The sequence below is a fragment of the Carassius gibelio genome, chromosome B10 (genome assembly GCF_023724105.1).
Source record: "Carassius gibelio isolate Cgi1373 ecotype wild population from Czech Republic chromosome B10, carGib1.2-hapl.c, whole genome shotgun sequence".
Classification (NCBI taxonomy): Eukaryota; Metazoa; Chordata; class Actinopteri; order Cypriniformes; family Cyprinidae; genus Carassius; species Carassius gibelio.
Genome location: NC_068405.1, coordinates 21,315,244 through 21,340,087, shown reverse-complemented (window position 1 = coordinate 21,340,087; position 24,844 = coordinate 21,315,244). Strand labels below are relative to the sequence as shown.

General features: G+C 38.3%; 2 protein-coding genes and 1 long non-coding RNA gene across 5 annotated transcripts; 1 reads left to right on the top strand and 2 right to left on the bottom strand.

Moving 5' to 3' along the window:
* Window positions 1-7,011: 7,011 nt before the first annotated feature.
* On the bottom strand, window positions 7,012-12,878 carry LOC127966880 (uncharacterized). Its single transcript, XR_008155725.1, has 2 exons — window positions 11,308-12,878; window positions 7,012-11,195 (listed from the first exon to the last, which is right to left on the bottom strand). It is a non-coding gene; the product is annotated as an uncharacterized LOC127966880 (long non-coding RNA).
* Window positions 12,879-15,364: 2,486 nt separating this feature from the next.
* Window positions 15,365-17,981, bottom strand: LOC127966876 (zinc finger CCHC domain-containing protein 9). Of its 2 annotated transcripts, none has more exons than XM_052568202.1 (6): window positions 17,828-17,981; window positions 16,886-17,232; window positions 16,084-16,234; window positions 15,899-15,991; window positions 15,743-15,811; window positions 15,365-15,667 (listed from the first exon to the last, which is right to left on the bottom strand). In XM_052568202.1, the coding sequence occupies exons 2-6, from the start codon at window positions 17,222-17,224 to the stop codon at window positions 15,555-15,557; spliced, it is 765 nt and encodes a 254-aa protein (XP_052424162.1). In that variant the 5' UTR covers window positions 17,225-17,232; window positions 17,828-17,981; the 3' UTR covers window positions 15,365-15,554. The 2 variants fall into 2 exon arrangements, with proteins under 2 accessions (XP_052424162.1, XP_052424163.1); XM_052568203.1 differs by having other exon boundaries at window positions 17,700-17,846.
* Window positions 17,982-17,987: 6 nt separating this feature from the next.
* On the top strand, window positions 17,988-24,579 carry LOC127966873 (alpha-2B adrenergic receptor). Of its 2 annotated transcripts, XM_052568197.1 has the most exons (9): window positions 17,988-18,129; window positions 18,266-18,313; window positions 18,393-18,439; window positions 19,177-19,258; window positions 19,435-19,549; window positions 19,643-19,815; window positions 20,201-20,282; window positions 20,382-20,503; window positions 23,124-24,467. In XM_052568197.1, exons 1-9 carry the CDS (start codon window positions 18,090-18,092, stop codon window positions 24,380-24,382), a joined length of 1,968 nt encoding a protein of 655 aa, XP_052424157.1. In that variant the 5' UTR covers window positions 17,988-18,089; the 3' UTR covers window positions 24,383-24,467. The 2 variants fall into 2 exon arrangements, with proteins under 2 accessions (XP_052424157.1, XP_052424158.1); XM_052568198.1 differs by lacking the exon at window positions 17,988-18,129 and having other exon boundaries at window positions 19,177-19,212; window positions 23,124-24,579.
* Window positions 24,580-24,844: the final 265 nt, after the last annotated feature.

The window sequence follows — 24,844 nt, the reverse complement described above, 5'->3', positions numbered from 1 at the left end:
TGAAAAACATGTTGTACACAATCACCTTCATGTCTTCTGCCATCTGATTGATAGTTTACTGCAGGACAGAAGTTGTTGCAGGTCATAAACCACTTCCTGATCTCCAGTGCTCCAGGTCAGTGGCTGGTTCAGGTCACCAGAAGGCTCATTTAGCTAAAATCAGAGCTTGGGCTCCAACAGTACCCTCACATGGTGAAATGCTACCCTTTTCTTAAGTGCCAGGGACCTCAACCCAGAGTGGCATTGGACCTTGAGTCCCAGAAGCTTTCTCGATCTCAATGCTGAGAGGAAAAGAGAGGGCAAGGTCCTGCCAAGGTTGGACCACTCAAAAAGAAGTCTCATGCTCTGTTTTCAGTTCCCTGTTTAATCCCATGAAGCAAACCTGCCACTCCAAAGTCTCAGACCACTTGTCACCGGGGTCCAGTGTTTGAAATCCTTCCCCGGCATGTTTAGTTGGGTTCTGCAGAATGAGGTTACTTGCTCCTGTTCACATGCAGACCCCCTTGCTTCTATCATTCTCCTGGCTGAAGTGCAAAGTCTGCTTTCAAAAGGAGAGTTCCTCTAGTGAACAGCTAGACAGGTTTTAAATCTACTACTTCCTCATTCCCAAGAAAGATGGTGGGCTTAGGCCCATCCTTGTTCTCAGGCATCTGAACCATGCGCTGATGAAACACCCATTTAGGATGCTGATCTTAAAACAGATCCTCGCACAAACATGTCCCAGGGAATGTTTTTTTTTTTTTATCAGTGAATCTGAAAGATGCTTACTTTCACATCCAGATAGTGCCTTTATTGCATACTGTTCTTTAGATTCACATTAGAGGGGGTGGCTTATCAATATACAGTCCAGCCATTCGTACTCTGTCTCTGGCCCTGCACACTTTTACAAAATGCGTGGACACAGCTCTTTCCCCTTTTAGAAGCAGATGGGAATCTGCATTATGAATTACCTTGAGGGCTTATGTTCTCCAGAATGGAGCAGGAACTTCTTGCTAACAGGTCTAGGGAACTGTTATCGATATGTCCCGATGCAGACTTGGATTTCGCCAGAATATGATTATGTGGCTAGCGGCATCATTCAGATTTGTGACTTCTCATCCCCTCTGAGTTTTTCAGAGGATTCTTGGCCTCATGTCAGTGTACCGTTCCAGTCTTGGTCTCTGGGATATTTTCATCTTAAGGAAACCCCTTTGAAAACCCCTTGCCTGTTTTAAACATGCGTTCACATTGGGACTGACCTCCAGAAGGACAGATGTCTCCAGCTCGGTTTAGGGAGCACTGTACAAGAGCAGACCAGCATATGGCAACCTGGAACAACAACTGCCTTGATAAAATTGCAGTTTTTCTAGCCCCAAAAACCTCCTTGCCAGCCTTAAGAGGGCACCACGTCCTGGTCCGCTCAGACAACTTGACGGTGGTAGCCTTTAAAAATCCCCAAGGTGGTGTTAGTTGGGTGGTTACAGTCTAAACTGTCAGACTCATATCAGACTCTAAACTACACTGAACAAAATTATAAATGCAACACTTTTGTTTTTGTCCCCAATTTTCATGAGCTGAACTCAAAGATCTAAGACTTTTTCTATGTACACAAATACTGTTCAGAAATCTGTCTAAATCTGTGTTAGTAAGCACTTCTCCTTTGCCAAGATAATCCATCCACCTCACAGGCATGGCGTATCAAGATGCTGAATTTAATGATAATTTCTCTACCATAAACCATCTTCAAAAAAGCTACAGAGAATTTGACAGTACATCCAACCGGCCTCAAAACCGCATATCACATCTATCCACACCAGCCCAGGACCTCCAAATCCAGCATCTTCATCTCCAAGATTGTCTGAGACCAGCTACCGAGACAGCTGCTGCAACAATCAGTTTACATAACCAAATGATTTCTGACTGTCAGAACCCGTCTCAATAAAGCTCATCTGCATGCTCATCTTTCTCTATCTCTGTGTGGCCTATCATTGCCTCTATCACTATCTGGCCCGTCTTGGCCTCTATCATTATCCAGCCTATTGTGGCCTCTATCAGTATCTGGCCTATAGTTGGCCCTAACAAAATTTGGCCAATCATGGCCTCTCTCTCTCTGAGGCCTCTGTGGCCATCTCCTCTACTCTATAAGCTTATACTTTAAGTTATAGTTTGATACATTCTATAAAGCTTAATATACTTTAATTATGGATAATTAAATCTTATCTGTTCTTTTCTTTTGGCCAAATGTTCAAGGATCTTTTAAGAAATACTTTGTCTGGTGGGTATTTAATTTTCTTCTTCATTTTGGGGTAGGATCTGCCCTGCCTTAGTCTTCCTGCCTAGAATCTACAACGTATGATTCAAGCTACAGATGGGATCTACGCCAAAACAATTCTGTTCTTTGTATTGGTTTTGTAATAAATACCTTTAAGTTTTATCTTCACCTCCTGAGTCTTTCTGGTAGAACCAGCAGTGAAGAAAGAAAGCCTCCCATCAGCAGCATCTGGAACAAAAAACTGCACTTGAACACACCACACAGACTACATCTGACTGCAAACTAACACGCGTGCTCTTCGCCTACGTGAAAGGGATTAGATGTCTTTATCAGCAGCTATTAATAGTATATTGGATATTCGAAACTTAAACAAAGCAGTGCTTGCTTACCATTTTGAAAATCAGTAAAGTTAATAACTTCCCTCATTTTAAGCTGCTCATGTTGTTAGAAACATACTGTATTCGTATATTGGAATGTTTGGGAAGGATCACGTAACATTAGAACAGTCCTCTGTCTGTGCCACCTTCATTTACTTACCAGTTTTCATCACTTTCGCTTTAATTATTGGGCTGTGAATGATTCACTAAACCGAAAATTCACCCTAACATTGCTAAACTGACGATCACCATCGCTATCGGCAGCTCCTTTGCCAGTTACATTTTGAGTACAAACCTCCTCTCTCAAACGAGGGACATGATTTGATATGTCTGGCCCTTGCTGTGGGTGTGAGAGTGGCTACCACCATTTTTTAGGGTAGAGCCCGTCTATGATACGCCTCTATTCTCTTAAATGGACAGTTTTTTCTGACTGGTGTAAAGCACCTATCTGCAAGAGCTGTTGGATGAAGGGATCACACCTTCCGCTCCCAATTCACTCTTCCCAGTTTGAGTTTTTAGAGTGTATGTTGACTATTGCACTGGATAGTTGACGCTATAGCCCTGGCTTAGACCTCAATGGACTCAAAGTGTCCAGTTGGAGTGAGGGCCCATTCAAGCCATTCAAGGAATGGTCTTCTCCTGGGCTTGGTCCAGTGGAGTTTCAATTGGTGTAATCAGTGCAGCAGCCAGTTGGTCTTCACTGCCTACCATAGCCAGATTTTACAACTTGGACATTTTTACATGACTTAGCCAACAGCTAAGTTGTTGTTGTTGTTTTTTGTTCAGCTACACAAACATGAATGAATCAGGCTTCAGTATCAGAGTAAACAGGAGTTTCCCCATAAGTGTCCTTGATATAGCACTCATTCTCTCATCTTAGTGATCTAAGGTTATTTTAGTAACGATCAGAAATCGGTTCAGGTTGTTATCTGGACTCTTATGTTCAGTCAAAAATCCGTCCTTTTATGTAAAAATGCTGGGTTCATCAGAACATTAATTATTTCTTAATGAGGTGCTGGTGTTTGGCAAGAAATAGCCTATGGCAGGAATGCAAGGGGAATAAACCAGAGATACAGAACAGGATGTTCAAATGTTTCTGTCACTGACATGAGAAACTTTCTCATGAAACTGAGGTGTTTGTGGGTGTTAATGTGGTTTGTGTTTCTGCGACGAGAATATAGTTCTGAGAACATGATATAAATTTCTTCGGTGATGTTTATCAGTGAAACTGAAAATGTTTTATAGTGATGCCAAGTGTCTCATGGGACAGTGCTCACCACAAAAATGCTAATGTCTGTAAATACCAATTCACATTTTTTTTTGTTTTAATTTAATTTCTCCAGCGGGTTTTCAGCTGAAACATCTGAGACAAACTTGATACTTAAACCCAACTGAGAATTCCAGCTTTGAAGGAGCATCCACTGAGATTTCTTTTGGGCTTATAGCGCTGTTTCAAAACATGTTTTGCATTACATTTAGTTTTTTTATGCATTGTTTGTTTTCGGACTCTTTGCTTTGAGTATGCACTGCATAATTAATTTGAATATTTATACAGTAAATATTAACTATATGTACTATATGTATGCTGAGCTTTCATGGGCAGCCTAGAATATCATGCATTTTCAAAACAAAATAAACTTTTTTTTACTGTTGAATAGTAAATAAATAAAATAAAATAAAATAAAACTCTTTGTTCTCTTGCTCTGGATCATGGTTTTTACACTGGGGATTCTTTTCAACTAACTCTTTATAAATACCAAACAAGGTTATAATCATGTCTAGTAATTGTTTTGAGGAAAATATAAAGACAAGACCCACTAATGGTAATGGAACTAAATAAATGAAGGGTTGAAAGGATTTATTGGAATAAATTAAAAGAAGACAAAAGTGTTTTTTTTTATCAATCTGAACTGCAGATAATATATATATATGCATAATATATATATATATGCATAATATATATAGGAATTACAGCCATTTTTATGCACAGTCTAATCTGGCCTTGTATTTGCTCTCATCTCATCTCATCTTTGACAGTGACACATCCGCCTCCTGTAGAGGTTTTCTCAGAATGTACCAAACTGTTGATCTGATCAATGTTCCTGCTATCTCTCTGATTGATTTGTTTTGTTTTTGAACTTGTATGGAGAGATCCTCTAACCACATGATGTGGGTTCACAGCAACAGCTTTGCAAACGGCACACTTAGATTCAACTCCAGATCTTTTACATGCTTAACTGATGTAGAAATAATGAAAGAATAGCCAACACCAGTCCATGAAACTGCTTTTGAGTCAGTTGTACAATTATTTATGGTCCCTTGAAAAAAAAAATGGAGGTGGGAGGAGGATTGGGGTGTACACAGGCGGCAAGGAACTCGACCGGAAGTTGAAGTCAGGTGGGGGCTGCCATCTTTTAGCAGAACTTCACTTGCGTTAGCATTCCCATTGACTACCATTCATTTTGGCGTCACTTTGACAGCGAATAACTTTACATCTGAGGCGTTTAAAGACTCCGTTTGTCCATTATTTACTTCTAAAGATACACGACAATGTATAAAGGGCTCCATTACCTTCTATGTTACATTATGGCCCCATATAAACAGTTTTTGTAAAAAATAGGCTAACGATTGTGTCATAACCACTCGACTCTCTGTCACATTACCGTACAGACAGGAGGAGAAGGTCGCAGGCAATTAACTTAATATGGCATACTGGCGTTACATTTTAAAATACTATACAAAATAATTAACCAGAATACTTACTCCTGCTCACTCACGCCAAAGAACTCCCTGCTCAAGCTCGCTGTCTCTGCCAGATTAACGATGGCAGTTTTCACGCACAGCTACTAGAAGATTTATATCTCTCAGACAGGTTGCTGACGTCATCAAGCTTCGTTTGAGTCTGCGCAGTCAGAAACGGAAGTGCTAAAAAACGCTAAAAAATGGGCTTCAATTGAGTTCCAATGGGGTCGCTGTGTCCATTTCTTTTACTGTCTATGGTGTACACAGTGAAGAGCTGTAATTAACTTTTCCTCCAATTTTGATTAAACCAACCTCAAATTAAAGCTCAGAGTGTCCACTTTAAACCAAAAACATTTGAATATGTTGTGATCATCTGCTAAAACTAAAAATTGTGCCAGTCTCTTAATATATATGGACCTTACTGTATCTAACATAATTTTGATTTTATTTCCTACTCACATAGAATGTGATTTCAGACACAACCATTGTGTTCAACCATAGTAGTTATTCATATTAGTGCTTGTAGAAAAACAGAACGATTCCTTAACAGTATACATACTGCATACATATTGCTATCCCCATTGTTACTGAGCAGGACAAGCCTTCTGTTCGTGTAACATCTCTGCCCTCTTCAGGGGTATTTGGGGTAACACAACGTAGCAGCTCTCACCGTCTTGTCTGGGAAGCCAGTAACATCAATGATAAGGTCATCACTTTGTTTATTCTATATGATGCATACATGTTATGCAAAAAATAAAAGTTCCAAGTTATTGTAATGTTATGTTTAAAAGAATGTTCATTCATGCACTCAGTACTTGGTCTGGGCTCCTTTAGCACAAACTCCAGCATCAGTGAAGTGTGGCATTGATCAGCCTGTGGCTCTGCAGAGGCATCATTGAGCCTTCAGCTTACCTGTAGTGTTGGATTAACTGTTTCTCATCTTTCTCTTAAAAATATCCCATAGATTCCATATGGGCTTTAGGTCAGGCATGTTGGCTGGCCATTAAAGCACGTAATATCATGGTCAGCAAACCACTTGGAAGAGGTTTTCACACTGTGGGCAGGTGCTAAAGTCCTGCTGTAAAAGGAAACCAGCATCTCCATAAAGCTTGATGGAAGCATAAAGTGCTCAAAAATCTCTTGGTAGGTGGTTGCATTGACTTTGAATTTGATAAAACACAATGGACCAACACCAGCAGCTCCCCAAATCATCACTGACTTCAGGAACTTCACACCGAACTTCAAGCAGCTTGGAATCCTTGCCTCTCTAGTCTTCCTCCACTCCAGACCTTGATTTCCAAATTAAATGCAAAATTTACTTTTATCTGAAAAGAAGACTTTGGACCACAGTCCAGTTCTTTTTCTCCTTAGTCCAGGTGAAATGCTTCTGACGTTGTTTCTCTTTCAGAAGTGGCTTGGTAGCACTTTTTCTGAAGACGTCTGAGCGTGGTAACTTTTTGATGTACTGATTCCAGCTTTAGTCCACACCTAGTGAAGCTCTCCCAAGTGTTTGAATCTGCTTTGCTTGACAGTACTGTATTCTTAAGCTTGCTGTCATCCCTGTTGTTTGTGCACTGTAGGGGAATTTACAGTTAAAACCCAAGGACCAGATATGTCGCAATGAAGACCAGGACTCAGAGATGAGTTCAATTAATAATAATAATTTTACTTGAAGAAAATAGTTTGCAATTTCATCAGCAGAAGTCAGCTTCAACACTCTCGAAGGAGTTCGCAGGCCGCCCCCAGTACAATACAAAATCAACCACAGTTATACCCTGACAGAGGATACTAATTGCGTCAATACATATGTCAACAAAATTCTGATTGGTTCCAAAACCTAGATAAAACTCTCCAAAGACGTATATCTGATATGCTGGACACTGGCAGTTGATCGTTTGTCCTGGGACTGTCTGAGCTTCTCCCTGTACAGACAGATACTAACACACGTACACAGAGAACTTATCTAAAATTCAAGGCTTTCTAGCACTGGCGAGTGTCTTATCATTACGGTTGGATACACACACATAATATGTGGACATTAATCTTGAGGAAAAGAAATACAGCACACATAAGGTTACACATTTCACTCTTGCTATAACTTGATTAATAGTCAAACAAGAAATCATGTAATAATATAATATAATATCAGTATGAAGCAGACATGGGGACTTGGTCCCATCTCTGGTATGAAGGATATGGCAACTCGGCATCCACTCCTTCAGTCCCCCGTTTTAGATCAATGTGGGGTCTAATACCCCACATCTGGTCTAATAAATGAGGTCAGGTGTAGTTGTGATGCATGCTAAGAATGCAGGCTGTTGGTCAACTTAAGCAGGTGCATATACTTAAGATCTCTGGTACTGGCTGACATTTCTAGTAATAAACACATTATTTTGTACAAAATACTTCCCATAATCATTCTTACTTCCCATATACATTCATCTACTTACTTAATCCCACAATATCGGCACTTGCACTAGTCTTTCTTCACATAATGTCTTTTCCAGTGAATTATTCTGTGTGTCCCTCTACCTGGAAAAGTGTCCTCCATCCATATATACTTTCATCAACATATCTTTGTAAATACCTCTCTTCCTACTACAGCTACTTCACACTTACCCTCTAAAACAAAACATTTATCCAACAGCCTTAAGACTAAATCTGCATATTCATTAACCAGATTTAACAAATCATTAAAGAAAACCGCATACACTATAACCAATTCATTTTTTTTTTTTTAACCCTTAAGAAGGATATTTGCCTTATTTGTTTTCTTTTAGCATGTTTTATACAACTATGATGAATTTTAGTTAATTTGGTCATATCTTAAAATAAACTAATTACAATAAACGTATATATATTATTCTCTGGAAGCCGGGCTAAATGAATAACCACTGTTATTGCATTCCTGACATATGTCAGACCCTCAGTCACCTCACAGATACCAAATATAGACATTGCTTATAACCTAAATCCCAGTAAAGATACCCTTATTTTATGAAAATCTATAATTTTCCCCATCAATGGTACAATTATAGAGATTGATTATCTATTTTACCCTTTCATTCCAAACTTGGTGTTAAAAACACAAAAATAAACAAACCAAAAATAAGTAAGATCAATATTGAGCCATCTTAAAAAAATAAAAATAATCATAATCATAATCATTATTTCCTCGAAAACCTAGAGCAGTTCCTAGTTTATTACTTAATAGCCCTTTTATTAAGTTTTACTTTCACCACGAATCCATTTGCAGTCATCATAGTTCACATGCTGCTTACACATACATTAACCATTAACCCAAACTTGTCATTGTTAACAACATTTGATCAAAATTACATTTTAAGTATCGAAGTGTCTAACTTCAAAAATACAACTAACCTATCCACTTATTGTCATGCATGTATTTTATACCAGGACATTACTGTTAACCATACTCATTGCCTTATTATTACCCCTTTTTTTTTTTTTTTTTTTTAATGTAAGTCTTGTCAATTATCATACCATATTACTGTACTCAGATTATATTAATGACACATTCAGAAGCAAATCCTCAATACCTCGTATTAAGTCAATTTAGTTCTCACTGTTTTGTCAGTTAGAAATGCTTACACATCAGCTACGTGATCAATGTCTTTAAAACCCTCATTCATGTTTGTCATTTGGCAGTGATATTTATTTACTCAAAATTATTATAAACTGAAAAAGAGCACACAGATTTCCCAATACTATTACTAAATGAACAATACTATTACTTAGTTCTAAATGCCCAAATATTTATTAAAGAGACATCCTCAGTTTCTGTAAATCTGTATTGAAACAGTATACATTATCAAAAAGCCCTGTCAGTGTTCACAATATTAATTTGATTTGACCTGACAGGTGTTCATAAGCAGCTCCATAGAGCCTATTACAATTGTTTTGTTCAAACAAAATGTATTATTATTATTTTTTTTTTTTTTGCTGTGCTATTTCAATTAATTCAAACCTCTTGTTATGGATTTGCTCCATTAAGGGGCTATCCACACGTTTTTGTTCAACTTATCTCTGTTCTACATAAACCACTACATAAAGCTTTTGCACTATAGTACACAAGCAGGATTCACTCCTTTGTTTTCCCACCAGGCTTCTTTATGTGAGGGTGCTCTCTGGATAATTTGGTTAGTGACGTAGCCAATCTGTCACTGTTTTTCTGCCGTCAAGTCTAAAATATTTACCTTCACCATTCAAACAACAAAGTGTTAACTTGTTAAAATTTAGACCCTCATTTAAATTTAGGCATGGATTTTAAACCCATTTTGGACGGCAAACTTAGATTTCACAAATCCAATCATATAAACACTCTTTAACATATTAATCCAGAGAGTGATTTAAATCAGCATTATAAAAGACAAAACAAGTCATTATTACCAGTAGCAGACAGAGCTGGATAACCAATCCTCTTAAAGCTCGTCCCATGTTCGGCATTGTCTTTTCATTAGTTTCACTCAGAATTATCGACTTCTGTAAAGTAATTTCACTTAACACATCTGTAATGATAAAACACTCATTCCAGAGGTTAGTGAGTCTAGTGACACAATTGAAACAAAACAGGAACAGAATCGTCCCCCCAAAAATATATAGTAGCCATCCTCGTGCATGCACACACTTAACACATTAATATTTTAACAGCTCATATTTAAGGTTTGCTTTTGGTATTAAATCGGAAGGATTTAAACTTGAACATTGTCTGTGCGTTTTACCTAGTTTGTACCTAGTCTCTTATCTAATCTCAAAGTTTGCCTGATCATTAATGATTTTTATTTTGAGTAAAATCAGCTGGGTTGTTTTGGTCTTAAAATCATTGCTCTCTTTTGGTTACTTTTACTTAGCAGGCCGATAAGAGAAGCAGAGCACCATCCCTGCCTCCACTCAAGCACTCTCTCTCTCTCTTACTGTGCAAAATATTATTTATTTTGACAATCTGTGCCAAACTTTAACTTAGACTATAATATCTAATTCATTACAACATATAACCCTAAATCATTCAAATAGGTTAAAAATGTCAAAGTTTCTAGATCTAAAATCTCAGTTTAAACTGTTTAAAATACATAAGGCTAGGAACATTTCTTTAAAATTATTTTTACCTTACATGCTTAATTCCCTTAACCTTTGTTATCTAAACCATCTCTTGATTAAGCAGAAGCAGTCTTCATTTTTAGCCACCACCATATCTTGTAATCATCTTATGCCATGCCTAATGACCTGCATGAGTAAAGACTATGATATAGACATATTAGTTCAATATCATTTTAGCCTCATAAGAAATTTTTGTCTCAAAATAATGGCTGTCATCACATGGTCTCAGATGGTTCTTGAAAGCCCATTGCCATTAACTCTTTATAAATAAGCTCCTTGTCCTCAGGGTGTGATCCACTGGCATAGTTGCATCAAGTTGTGGACGCTTGTCACAACAATCAGTCAAGGAATGCGGTTGCTGGTGATCAGGTCTGGAGGAGCTCACATTTTGAGGCAGATTGCTGTACTTCATACAGTTCCCCTCTTAATGATGCTCTAGGCCTATCAAGCATCCGCTCAACTCCACTACCATCTCACATATAACACCTCCCTTCAGGGCAGGTGCCCAGTGGCGGTGACCCCCTGCCTTAGGTTGTCCCCTATTGGCCAGAAGAGGATCTTACCCGTCATTGAGAAATCACCTCATGCACACTGGTAACCACTCTTTCCCGTTGCAACATCCTCGACAGTCTTCTTCCAGAATCCAGTATTTCCTGCAGCTTAGGAAAGGTGCACTCAAGAACCATGAGAGCCATTGACAGCACCTACTAGTGTTAAAACATTGAAAAGGGTTAATCAGACTAATATTTAATCCCTAAAATCAATTGGATACCTCCAAACTATCATGCTGAGATCACTCAGTCAATTTATTTTTCACACCCGTCCATTCATTGTAATTTTCTGTTGCTTCTGTAGCTGCAGCCATCAGGCCCTGTATGGTGGTGGAGACTAAAAATAAGACAGATAAGTTACTGGTCATAGAACAAATAGCAATACAACTGTTTAACTATTCAAAATTATTACATCTATAGCTCAGGGTCTGTATTATGATTTTAAAGACCTCATGTCTCTTCAACAATTGCTCCTAAATTGTTATTCATTATTTTTATAATCTCTTATTTCTTACATGCATTGGGCAGTTAAACATTTAACTACCAATTGCCCTCTTAATGCATTAAATCTGAACTCTTTTTATCATGTCCTTTAGCATCTCAGTGCCTATGATTTGACTGAAACACTGTGCTGTACTATAAATATCTTATCACTTAAACACAGGCTCAGATAACGGTATTTTAGCTTACTTTGAATGAGAGAGAGAGAGAACTCTGAGGGATTCAGGACTCGTAACAATGCATTATCATTCATTTTTAACCTAATTTCATCATACTATCATTTTACAAAACTTGTCAGAAATTATATGCATTTTAAAAATAAACATCTTTATATTTGTATTTTTACTTTATTTTCGCAACTCAAATGTTTCTCAAAGTTCTTTGCAGTCATTGTCATTACTTTTACATCAACTTGTATTTATTCATTCACTTAATTGTGGCCATGGCTTCTGAATTTCAACATTGGTTTTAAATCTGTCAGAGGTTATCTGACCCAGGTATATTACTTTGGGTCTTGCTAGCATGCTGTCTTCAAAGTTACTTTGAAACCCCCGTTTATGTTACTTGTTTACAACTTTATCATCTCATAAACAAACAATAATTTTCTTTTCTCTTCATTTTATTTTATTTTATTTTTATGATGCTGCGTGGCTGCAATTTTGCAATCCAACAATAAAATTAATCTTTTGGCCAAACATTAGTTAATATAGGAATTACAAATTTTCCACTCAGCACATGTCTCTGGTACTTTTACAGCTTAAGCCAGAATCATGGCGGGGGCCAGCATGAGATAAAACAACGGCTTCATTGTAGTCAAAGTAATTTTATCTTTTTTAAAGCAAAACATAAGCTTCTAAGTTTTTCCAAAATGCCACTGCCAATTTGTGTGCCTTCAGTTGTTTTTTTTTCACTAACCCAGAATTCTGTTCAGTATTCCTTGTCAGGACTTTCAACAATTATATAGCACTCAGTTATTTCGGGGATTATTTTTAACAAATCGGCACATACATTTATAAATGTTTATTTCTCTGGTTCTGTCTTTGTTTAAAGCCAATACATTTTTTAGTTTTAACTTTCCAATCAGAATCAAAGCTCAGACTGACCATTCTTTCAATGAATTCAGAGAATATTTTTAAAGTCAGAGCTTCAGAGCCAAACTGTTTACAGCATTTGCTCTCTTCTGTTTCATTATTTCTATCAGGGCTTACCAGGTTACCTAATTTGTCAGTCATATTTCTATCATAAACCAAAAACATATTGAGGCGGCGATCTTACCAACAGCACTTGACTTCTGCGTGATGAAACTGCAAAGTATATTCCAGAATTTCCATATACTGGTCCAATCCACTCAGGGTCATGAAAACTACATTTTAGCTCTTTTGGGGTTGTTCCTGAGGCATCCCAGATCAATCAATACTTTCCCTTTGCATATATCCCTATATTTTTATAGGTGCACATATGAATTATCACTATTTATTTTTAAACACTAATTTTGGATACTCTTTTCCCTAACCACTGACCTGGCCTATTTCTAAGCTCGGGGCGCCCCTGTCTGTAATGGTGGGTGATCGAGAGTTGGAAGAGCGAGATACGACTAGAACCCCCGTCTAGCGTCTTACATTCTTCTCGGGATTTCCCATACCCCTACTTTGGCTTACCCGGCCGTAAATGCACTGCCCTTTATGGCCTCTCGTGCTTTTGGCTCTCTGTGCTTTGACCCAGCACTGCCTATTTACGGCCCTACGTGTCCCTTGTCCCTCGGTGCTTGACCCAGCACTGCCCTTTACTGGTTCACATGCCTGTTAAGAATGTGTTTTTGTCCCCCCCTGGACTGTGCACACCTAGAAACAAATTTTTACGTCTCTCTCTAAGACCTATAGGTGTGCACCTGTTCCCTCTGTAACTGTACACATCTCTAAATATCTTATATCAAGACCTACCGATGTGTACTTGTACCCCTTATACTCACAAGGTTACTTATTTACAGGTATATTGTGACACCAATTTACCTACTCCACCCTGGAGCTGGTGTCTACCCCCTCACGTCTGAGTGAGTCTATCGTTCCTCCTTCTCTCGACCCCCTCCACTTACAGACAGTCCCTAACCAATAATATTAAATCTAAAATCTTTCCTACCTTGGTTTGATGATTGATCAGGGATGTCACCAAAGAACTATTGCCCGCCGATCCTCCACCATTAACTGTAGGGGAATTTACAGTTAAAACCCAAGGACCAGATATGTCGCAATGAAGACCAGGACTCAGAGATGAGTTCAATTAATAATAATAATTTTACTTGAAGAAAATAGTTTGCAATTTCATCAGCAGAAGTCAGCTTCAACACTCTCGAAGGAGTTCGCAGGCCGCCCCCAGTACAATACAAAATCAACCACAGTTATACCCTGACAGAGGATACTAATTGCGTCAATACATATGTCAACAAAATTCTGATTGGTTCCAAAACCTAGATAAAACTCTCCAAAGACGTATATCTGATATGCTGGACACTGGCAGTTGATCGTTTGTCCTGGGACTGTCTGAGCTTCTCCCTGTACAGACAGATACTAACACACGTACACAGAGAACTTATCTAAAATTCAAGGCTTTCTAGCACTGGCGAGTGTCTTATCATTACGGTTGGATACACACACATAATATGTGGACATTAATCTTGAGGAAAAGAAATACAGCACACATAAGGTTACACATTTCACTCTTGCTATAACTTGATTAATAGTCAAACAAGAAATCATGTAATAATATAATATAATATCAGTATGAAGCAGACATGGGGACTTGGTCCCATCTCTGGTATGAAGGATATGGCAACTCGGCATCCACTCCTTCAGCACCTTTCCCCCCCAATTTCTTCCTTCCAGTCAACTTTGCATTTAATATGCTTTGACACAGCACTCTTGTGAAGAGCCAGCCCTTTCAGTAATGAACTTCTGTGACTTAAGCGTTTCTGCGGAGGTTGTCAGCGATTGTCTCCTGGACCATTAACAAGTCTTCCCCATTATTGTGGTTTCAAAGAACAAGAGATTTATACTGTGGTGATGGTCATATAATGAAACACAAATGCAAATATTCTAATATTTTAGTATACTGGATTTCTTTACTTTCATGACTTTCCACAATATTCTAATATTTTGAGACGCACCTGTACATCCTTCCATGAGTCCTCCAGTAGCTGTGAAGAGGTTGAGGAGCAAACCATTTATCACATTAAATGCACCACAGCCAACACAATCACAGAGAGACAGCAATGTACTACATTTATTTCTGGAGGAAGATTTGCTGATTTGTAAATTAAAATGAATTTCTATTGCAATATAAAAAAAAAAAAAAAAAAAAAATTTGGGAAATGTATTATAATTGTGCATACTTAGTTCTCTATTATACTGCAGAATCCATGCTTTATGATAGGCGATACTAAAATGACTTTTTAATTTAAAAAAAAAATGGTATTGATAAGAGAGTTCAAAAACCCATATTCAGTTTGATAAACCTGTAATAAGTATTATTACTTTTTCTTACTATAAAAATATTTATTAATCCTTCTGTTCTTTTAAGACATTCTCTATCCATGTCTAAATCTCTTTTTTGAACCACTTTTCTCACTAGACAGACAAAAGCAATGTGGCCAATACAGAAAACACACTACATAACACTCTTTTATAGAGTATAAAAAAGGACTAAAAACTGCAACTGTATTGTAAATAAATGCTGCTTTTTCTTTCTTGAGCATTTAAATGAGATCAAAAATTATTCATAATTAAAACTTAAATTTCTAAGTCATGCACATATGTGACATAAGTCTCAGGCAACTTCATCATGAGGACCTTTAATAGCAAGTAAATGGTCTCACAAGAAGGACAATCACTTTTGTCTGTGTCTACAAACATCCAAGGTTAACAGTGAATGATTGGTGTGTTCATGACTGGAGAACCAAATCTAAATTGCACCAATCGGTTAAATAGTCAATTTCTGTATTTCTCCTCAACCCGCTGTGGATCAGAACACCACCACTTTGTCTTTTTTGGTTTGTGCTTTCTTCACAGGCACGTGGACGTCCTCGTGGTCAGCGCTGATTCTATTGGACAGCCGGCCGAGTGTGATGGAATTAGCTGCCAAGATGAAGTTTGAGTTTATTTACATGCTTCTATTTCCATTTAAAGAAGAACGAGGACTGAGCGACTCACTTGAGTTCTGGTGTTCAGGACAATCTTTCTGAAAGTGTTCCACTGAACCACAAACCCGACAGCAACCACCTACAAGAACAAAACTCCATGCCATGAGGGTTAAAATTCTAATACATTTAGTATTTAGTTTAATATATTTATAGGGACATCACTGACCTGCAGCATACAGTCCCTTTGGGTTGTCAGGACAGGCTTTGGACAGATGTCCAGTCTGACCGCAGGTAAAACATTTGGCATATGGGTAATTACCTAGAAAAGAGTTCATTCAATGAGGCATAGCAGGTTTGATAATTTTATTTTATTTTCATTTTAAGCATCCAAACGTCTCATTCAACTCATACCCATGGCAGGATCCACTTTGGCACGACATCTCTGGATCTCATGTTCGGTAGAACCACACCGGTAACAGATCCCACGTCCCATCTCTTCATCATTATCCGCCTCTGGGCAGTCAGTGAGACCATGACCAGGCTTCCGGCAGTTGAAGCAGATCTAGATGGAAAATATGAGAATATACTGAGAGATATTTCATATTTATTGATGATCTATGGAAGCTAATTTACACTTAATCAATTCTTAATTTCTATCTCACGATTATTTTGGGTTTTTTGTTGTTTGTTTTTTTAATTGGGACGGGACAGTAATTTAGACAAGAAGTTAAGTGTGAGCGAGAGAGAGTGGATCAGATTGGGAAAGGTCCATGAGCCAGGACTTGTCTATATTGGTGCCGACCACATCTCAGTTTTTTCTTAGAATAAAGCATTTTTATTTCAATTCTGAGTTTATATCTTGCACTTCTGAGTTTTACTAAATTTTGAGATACATCTCGCAGTCTTTTATATCTTGCAGTTTTGAGTTTAGATCTTGCAATTCTGAGTTTTTTTATTTTTATTAAAATTGTGAGTTAAATATCTTGTATATAAAATTGCATGTTTATATCTTGTAATTCTGAGTTAAACTCTTGTAATTTTGAGTTCATATCTCACAATTGCCAATTTGCCAGTGTGTATATATATCGCAGTTGTAAGAAAAAAAAATGTAAGAACTGAAAACAGAATTGTATCAGTTACTGTTTTTATTGCATTATTAAAAAAGTATTATATACTCCCACTGTAATCATGTTACATGCATCCTTCTCCTCACCATATTGTTCTTTTTGGTGTTTTGCCTCTTTATCCGTCTGTTCTCTCGTCTCGCGTCTTTCTTCAGGGCGGTTGCCACATCTTCTCTCAGATCCTGGTCTGCAGGTGTCTGACCGGTCTGCTTTAAATACTCCAGAAACCCGTTCACATCGTCACGGTCATGCTCCCGTTTCTTCTTTGTTGGGTTGTGTTTCTTTTCGCCCGGCCCTTGCTTGATGTGTCGGCCACCGGCGCTTGTTCCTGCTACTCCAGCGTTCCCGCTCGCCTTCAGCTGCTTCCATGGTGTGGCGTCTGCTGCTCTGTGTTTATGGACGTTGTTCGCTCGGGCCCACCTCGTCATTTTGAGTTCTGTGAGAATGAGAGAATATGTTCATGATCAGATGAATAAAATATTTACTATACAAACAATTGTAGCCACAGTTTCCGTCAATACCAGTGTCTATATACTGACACAAATATTCAAAATGCATCATGGAACTATTGAAGTGTCATGTTGTTCACCATGAAAGTGCTTTGAAATACCATGGTGAATATGGTAAACATTCAGCACCATGGTATCAAAAGTCCTTGTCATAACATACATACATACATACATACACACATACATACATATCGTATATACACATATATAACAATATCGAAAGAACATAACTATTACACATCTTTAAACCGAAATGCATCTAATTTAATTAGCCAGAAACTAAATTTTATAGGCATACATGTCGACATATAAGGGATATTTCATATTTATTATATTAAATCGTGTTATGTTTTCAGATAGCACGAATAATCATCATCATTTTTGGAAGAATTACCACGTTATTTCAAAATAGGCGATCATCCGGGAGATTAAGCTCTGTAAAATATTAAAATATTTCTGGTTCGTGGAACTCTGTCTCTTGTAATAAAAACTATAATCAATTAATAGATTTTATACGCTCACCAAAAAGACTATTTTCAACTATCAGCTGTCAACAACAAAGCAGTTCACGAGTGTTTTACTGTCCCACCATTAAAACTCTCCGGAATGAAACTACATCATGAGCGTTTTTGGTTCCTACAGCTATAGTAAATGGGATCTCATTGAAGTTCACACATCTAATTGTCAATCAAGAGCCCCAGGTGGCCAAATGCATAGCAAGTCTAGGACGTGTTTAAGAGGATATGCTTGTCTAGTTGTTTCCCCAAGTTAGTAGCGGTTTAAAATGCTGTGGTTTGTTTTACTGGTCTCATGGTTTTCTGAAGGTACGCTGGTCTAACAAATCTGTCCCAAGTAAATCAGAAATTAATTAGATTCTACATCGAAGACCTCTGAAGGAAAACTGTGCAGCTTTTATTTTAACAAATTAAACTTATGTGACCTGATCTCTTTTATCCACAGGATATGAATCACCGCCTCCTCTGATGAAGACAAGTGAAACGCTACTTGGTGAGATATCACCCAACCGCAGAACCTTTGATCAGAACCTTTAGATCTGATTTAATGTCTTTATCAATGTCTTTAACAGATTTCGAGGAAGACGTTGCTGTACAGGAGGGGGATATTTTACAGCCAGTAAGTCTTGTTTTATATTCACGATCGAGACTAGAGCTAGTTGTCTTTTAAAGCAAGGTAACTTTTTGTAAAAGATTACACTTTATCTACGTTTGTCTGTAGATCTCAACCTGTATCTTTTAAAGACCAAAAGTTTTTCAAAATTAGTTTTTCTTTCTTTAGCTGAGTCAAAGGAAGTGGGTTAATGATCATTTGACCATTTGGGGAGTTGTGGCCTAATGGTTAGAGAGTCGGACTCCCAATCGAAGGGTTGTGAGTTCTAGTCTCGGGCCGGATGGAATTGTGGGTGGGGGGAGTGCATGTACAGTTCTCTCTCCACCTTCAATACCACGACTTAGGTGCCCTTGAGCAAGGCATCGAACCCCCAACTGCTCCCCGGGCGCCGCAGCATAAATGGCTGCCCACTGTGTGTGTGTGTGTGTGTGTGTGTGTGTGTGTGTGTGTGTTCACTGCTCTGTGTGTGTGCATTTCGGATGGGTTAAATGCAGAGCACAAATTCTGAGTATGGGTCACCATACTTGGCTGAATGTCACTTCACTTCACTTCATTTTCTTTTTTGGATGAACTATCCCTTTAAGTTTGACTTGCATCAAAAAATGATATACATCACATTCTGTTGTACATAAACCAAATGAAACCAGTGCTTATTTAATACGGTGTCATGCCTCATTTGCATATTTAAGCAACATTTCAGAACTCTTGCGATACAATAACGTCTTGCGTCTGTGTTTCTTTAGACTGACAGGAATGCAGTGAGTCAGCTGTGGGCTGAGGTGAATGGAAGTTTGTCAGTGCCTTATGAAATTGATCTTGCTCTTGGTGAGTTTTCCTGCATGTTTGGTGCTGTTTTCTGCAGATATGACCCTAATATCTTTGTGTTCTAGTGGAATCGTCACCATTCCTATGATTCAAAATGCAAGTTGTGTGTTTTAAGTAATATCATGTGAAGACGCATCGATATTCAGAAGTAATGTTTCTGTATTTGTTGTCTTCAGAGGACAGGACTAAAGATATTCTTAAAGCCTTAAATATGATTTCCCAGAAAACATGCGTCAGATTTCATCCACATGCTAATGAAACTGACTATTTGCACTTTGTATATGCAAAAGGGTGAGTCACAGACATTTTTGCAGGATTTTTTTATATATCTTTTCCACCTAGCGTCATCACCGACTATCTAATCTAGTCTGTTGTTTTCAAAAGGTGTGCATCTTATGTTGGGTGTTTGGGGGGTGAGCAGTCTCTTCTGATTGGGCCAAGATGTACGGTTGGGAACATCTGCCACGAGATCATTCACTCCCTCGGCTTTTACCATGAGCATACCCGATATGACCGTGGTGATCATGTCACTATACTTGAAGAAAACATTGCGCCTGGTACAGTATAAAAAAATTGCTAAAGGAATTCGTCATAACTTAGAGTAGTAATTTTACTATGTATAATTTCAGTTTAGTGTGGGATCATACTGTCGCACTTTTGCATTATTTTACAAATGTTTTTATTTTGAAAAATTGACTTCTTTTTAAATAAGTTTAGTGTAGGTTTCTTTAACCACGTTTGTTTTGCCTGCAATGTGAAGTGCTGTAATAATCAGGAAAACAATGCCTAGTTTAATTGTGGAATGGAAAACAATCAAATACAGTGATTTAGAAAAGAACAAAAAAATTCTCAAAAGCCTGATTGTAGATTGGTTTTTCCAGCAAGGTTTTCATGTTGATAATTCAGAGGCCTTTAAATTATCAAATCTGTTTCTATTTACAGGGAAAGAGATAAATTTTGTGAAGAGAAAGGGGAACACCCTCGGTCTGAATTATGACCCGGAATCAATCATGCATTATGGAAAGTAAGAGTTGCAGTCAAAATGTATCCCGAAATAGTTTGCATGATGTGCTTTCTGTTGGCTGAGCATCCCATTGGTCCTGATTTTTATTCTGTTTTGCAGCAATTACTTCTCTAGCAATGGAATGCCCACAATTGAGCCCAAAGAGAAAGGTTTAAAGATTGGCCAGAGGACTCACTTGTCTGATCTTGATGTGCAAAAGATCAAGAAGCTGTACCACTGTGGTACGTCATATGTGCACATTTATCATATTATGGTTACCATAATACCAGTGGATCTTATGGTTGCCTCATTAAAAACCATCACCTTATTAAAAACATCAAATAGACTTGTTACTTGAAATTAAAGGTTATGTAGATGTACTGTAGATGATTTGGAGAAATGTAGCATTTCATCACTTGCTCACCAGTGGATCCTCTGCAGTGAATGGGTGCCGTCAGAATGAGTTCAAACAGCTGATAAAGCATTTAAACTGAAAAGGGAAAATAATTCAAAATGTGTATGAAATCTATAATGGGCTCTCAGTGTTAAAATAACACTAGGAATGTAAGAAATTGAGACTAAAATTAAAAACCTCAGGATTTGCGGTATAAAAATGGAAAGCTGTATATGGACCAAGAACTGACCTGTCAAATGCTTTAATGACCCGCTAGAGCTCTGACCGCTGAGGAGAGGGAGTGAACTGAATCAATAGCAGTATCTCTAAAAGGCCTGCTGCACTTATTTATTGATTTTTATCTTTGGTTTGTCTTTTGTTCTGTGACTTTGACATTGAGATTTCCAGATGCTCTTTCTGAATGAATCTGCTTTCTTCATTTCAGACAAGGATGATGAAGCAAACTCTTCAGAGGAATTTTAAATCTAGGAAGAAAAATAAAGGTTTCAAAATCGAAATGCTTATGTCCCAAATTCTTGTTTTTATTGTAATTTGTATGTTTTTCCAGTAGGTGGTAGTCACAGTGCGTTTTTAGGTGAAAAATGTCAGCCTGTGTTACAAAAAGGACGTATGAGGCGCAGATGTACCTATAGTACCATATCATGAAGATCAGTTTTAGGGTTTTTATTTTAGATTCTTTAAGTGAATTTGAGTTTATTTTCACAAGCATGCTTGCTAATTACAATCCATTTTCCTTGTTCGGTTCATCTGATATCGTTTTATTGTATTTTATAAAAGCAGTCTTTATATGCATAGTGATTCTAGTCAATTGTATTCTTCGTTACCTTTTACCTGTGGCCTTTTTAAATAATTGTATATGGGTGTAAGTTTTTAGTTTCATACGCCAGACCTCTTTTGCGTTTACCGGGAGTTGGTACTCGTGCACCGGGAGTTGGTACTCGTGAACCTGAAATCTTCTGTATCTTTTAAATGTATATAAATCTAAAATCAACTAAGGAAGAGCAGGGGAATGATGTTGCACAAATCGCTAGTACAAGTCTCACTAATGGTTCTTTCACGAATAAACCGTTTTTACATAGGCTACCGCTTCGTTTTGTTTCCCTCCTCTTGCAGTAATCCACTTTCAATTGCTTTTGGCACTTTTTCCCGTAAGTTGTAACGTTTCATTTTAGACGCGGTTTCCGTTTAATCCACTAATAATAAAATAATAATAAATTGCAGGTTTATAAATTGCACATCTGGCTGATAACCCAGAGGAGGAGTGATTCTCTGACGTGACGTCACGAGAAGCGGGTATCTGCGTGACGTCATGGCGGGCGCGCTCAGTGAGACTCGAGTCTGTTCACTCCGGTGACTGATGCGCAAACTTCTAGTCAAGAAGAAGAAAATGGTATACGAATAAAATAATGGAGAAAGCAAAAGAAGGACTTAATTTATGTGAAATCGCGTTTTTTTTTTTATTCTGCTGATATTGAGGAAGTGTATTTTGTAAAATATTGAAAGCAATAATTCAAGTCTAACCCTTATTGGAGCATTCGTGGATTTTCCCCCACTTATATGACATGGAACTGTTTATGCCAAGATCATTTGTCTTTACTATTTTTGGTATTTTATGAACTTTAGTTTTGGCTTGGCTGGTGCGCGTGCTTGGAGACCGTGAACCTTTTTACGCATCTTGAAAATTTCAGAGCTGCTCGGACACACAAACCCACGGATCTACCATGTTTTAATAATGTTTTTTATTTTTATATGTTGCAAATTTACTTGAATGTTTTTTACGGTCTAAAAACTTTGTAAATTGTTTTGACGCGCAAGTGTCCTTTTGTGCATCTCCAAGCGCCTTTGTTCCATTGCTGCAAGTGCACGCTGTCTTGTTTTTTTTTTTTTTTTTTACACCTCAAGATCAGACCAGATATATAAATATATACTGTATAGCCTTTTTGTGTAGTTTGGGTAACTAATCCAGTTATTTAAAACATTTGACTTATGCTTTGGAATTATTTTTTTCCTTTTTATTAAAAGTGGCCGGTTTTGTAGTTACGCATGTTACGTTTTACTTGCTGATTTTTTGAATGATTTAGTAGTGAAATAGACGGACTGCAGGATCTCCTAAATGCAAGTGTAATATCTTCATTTGTAGTGTTTTTTCTTTTCTTCTTTTAGTTCGTCAAAGGAAGCGTCTAAAGGATGTCATTCTTTGATGTAAAGACTAATATTAGTCATTTGACTTTCAGTGATTTTCTAAAAGAAAGAATGCCTTTGGAAGGATTACGCTAGGATTTAATTCTTTAACATAAACTGCTTTGCACTTCTCTGTCTTGCCTGGAACTTCAGTATGACTGTAATACATCCTCCATATGCTGCATGCAGGTTGGGAGCAGGAAAAAATCTTAGTTCTGAGGTTAAAGCATGCAATTCCAATTTTTCTTATTCTCCTGAAACCACAGCTGCATTTGCCACCTCAATGACGCTGATCATGCTCTTCACCATCTTCGGGAACATCCTGGTGATCATCGCAGTCCTGACGTGTCACTCTTTACGAGGACCTCAGAACCTTTTCCTGGTGTCCTTGGCTGCAGCGGACATCCTGGTGGCCACATTGATCATCCCGTTCTCCTTGGCCAATGAACTGATGGGCTACTGGTACTTTGAGTCATTTTGGTGTGAGATCATCTTAGCGCTGGATGTGCTCTTCTGCACGTCTTCCATTATACACCTGTGTGCCATCAGCCTGGACCGCTACCTGTCCATCTCCCGGCCAGTGCAATATGCGACCCAACGCACCCCTCACAAGATCAAGGGGGCTATATTGGTGGTGTGGCTCATCTCTGCGGTCATCTCTTTTCCGCCGCTGGTATCCATGAATAAGACCCCTCTGGATAAGGATGGTTGCGGCCCACAGTGCAAACTCAACGAGGACCCCTGGTACATCCTGTACTCCTCCATTGGGTCGTTCTTCGCCCCGTGCCTCATCATGATCTTGGTGTATGTTCGCATCTATCAGATTGCCAAGAAGCACACTAGATGTCCTCCAGGAGAGCCGAGGAAAGACTCTGCAGGTGGTGTGCCACCTGGCCGAGAGCTGCAGAACGGGAAAAACCAGGGAGGTGTTGACCCTGTGAATGTCCCTAATATGACTGGATCCAGATTTAACACTGTAAACCAGCCTCAACCACCAGCAGAAACTCGGCAGAAGATGAAACTCTCAAGGAGGTGCAAGTACAACGAGGACAGTTCAAGCTCCGGCTCAGACGCCGAGGTGGTTGGGGAAAATAATGCCAACGGGACAACCTCCAGTGTGGGGGAGCTGGAGCCTGGCCACCAGACATCCTCACCAGCCCAAACATATCGGAAAGTCATTGTAACATCAAAGGGCAGCCAGCTGGCCTCTTCAAACATGAAACCAGCAGGAACTCCAAGCAGCAGGAGGAAAGCCATGATTGTCCGCGAGAAGCGCTTCACATTCGTCCTAGCAGTCGTCATTGGGGTTTTCGTTGTCTGCTGGTTCCCGTTCTTCTTCAGCTACAGCTTGCAGGCCATTTGTCCAGAGGCTTGTAAACTACCAGAGCCACTTTTTAAGTTCTTCTTCTGGATTGGCTACTGCAACAGTGCCCTGAACCCACTCATCTACACCATCTTTAACAGGGACTTTCGTAAAGCCTTCAAAAAGATTCTGTGTAAAAGGTGTAAGGACTGTTCTTTTTGAAACTGGACAACCCTGAAAAACAGTGTCATAAAATGTTGTTGCTCCCTCACAAAACTGGTCAGGGTCATTTTACTCCAGTATTTCACCTATAATTTTAGACATTTTCGTGGCAAAAAATAATTTCAGCCCAAACTTTCCATTATTGACTGCACGTTTTATTTTAAAAAGTTGCGATACACCCAATTACTTTTGTTTGACTTGTTCTCAATGTTGGAACTTTTTTTTATCAGTATTTTTATATATCAGTTGAAAGATTGAAAACTGCACCTACAAAGCCTCTACAAACAAAGATCATTTGATAATTAGTTTTTCTTGCCAAAGAAACTAGCCATTTGTAGATTTGTAGAATTTTTTCCTTTGCATGTTCAGGATTGCCTTTGAGTCTTTATAAATGTCTTTGCATGGCAGGGATTTGGAAAGAGCATGTTTAGTTACTTTATTTTTGTTCTTTAGTTGTCCTGT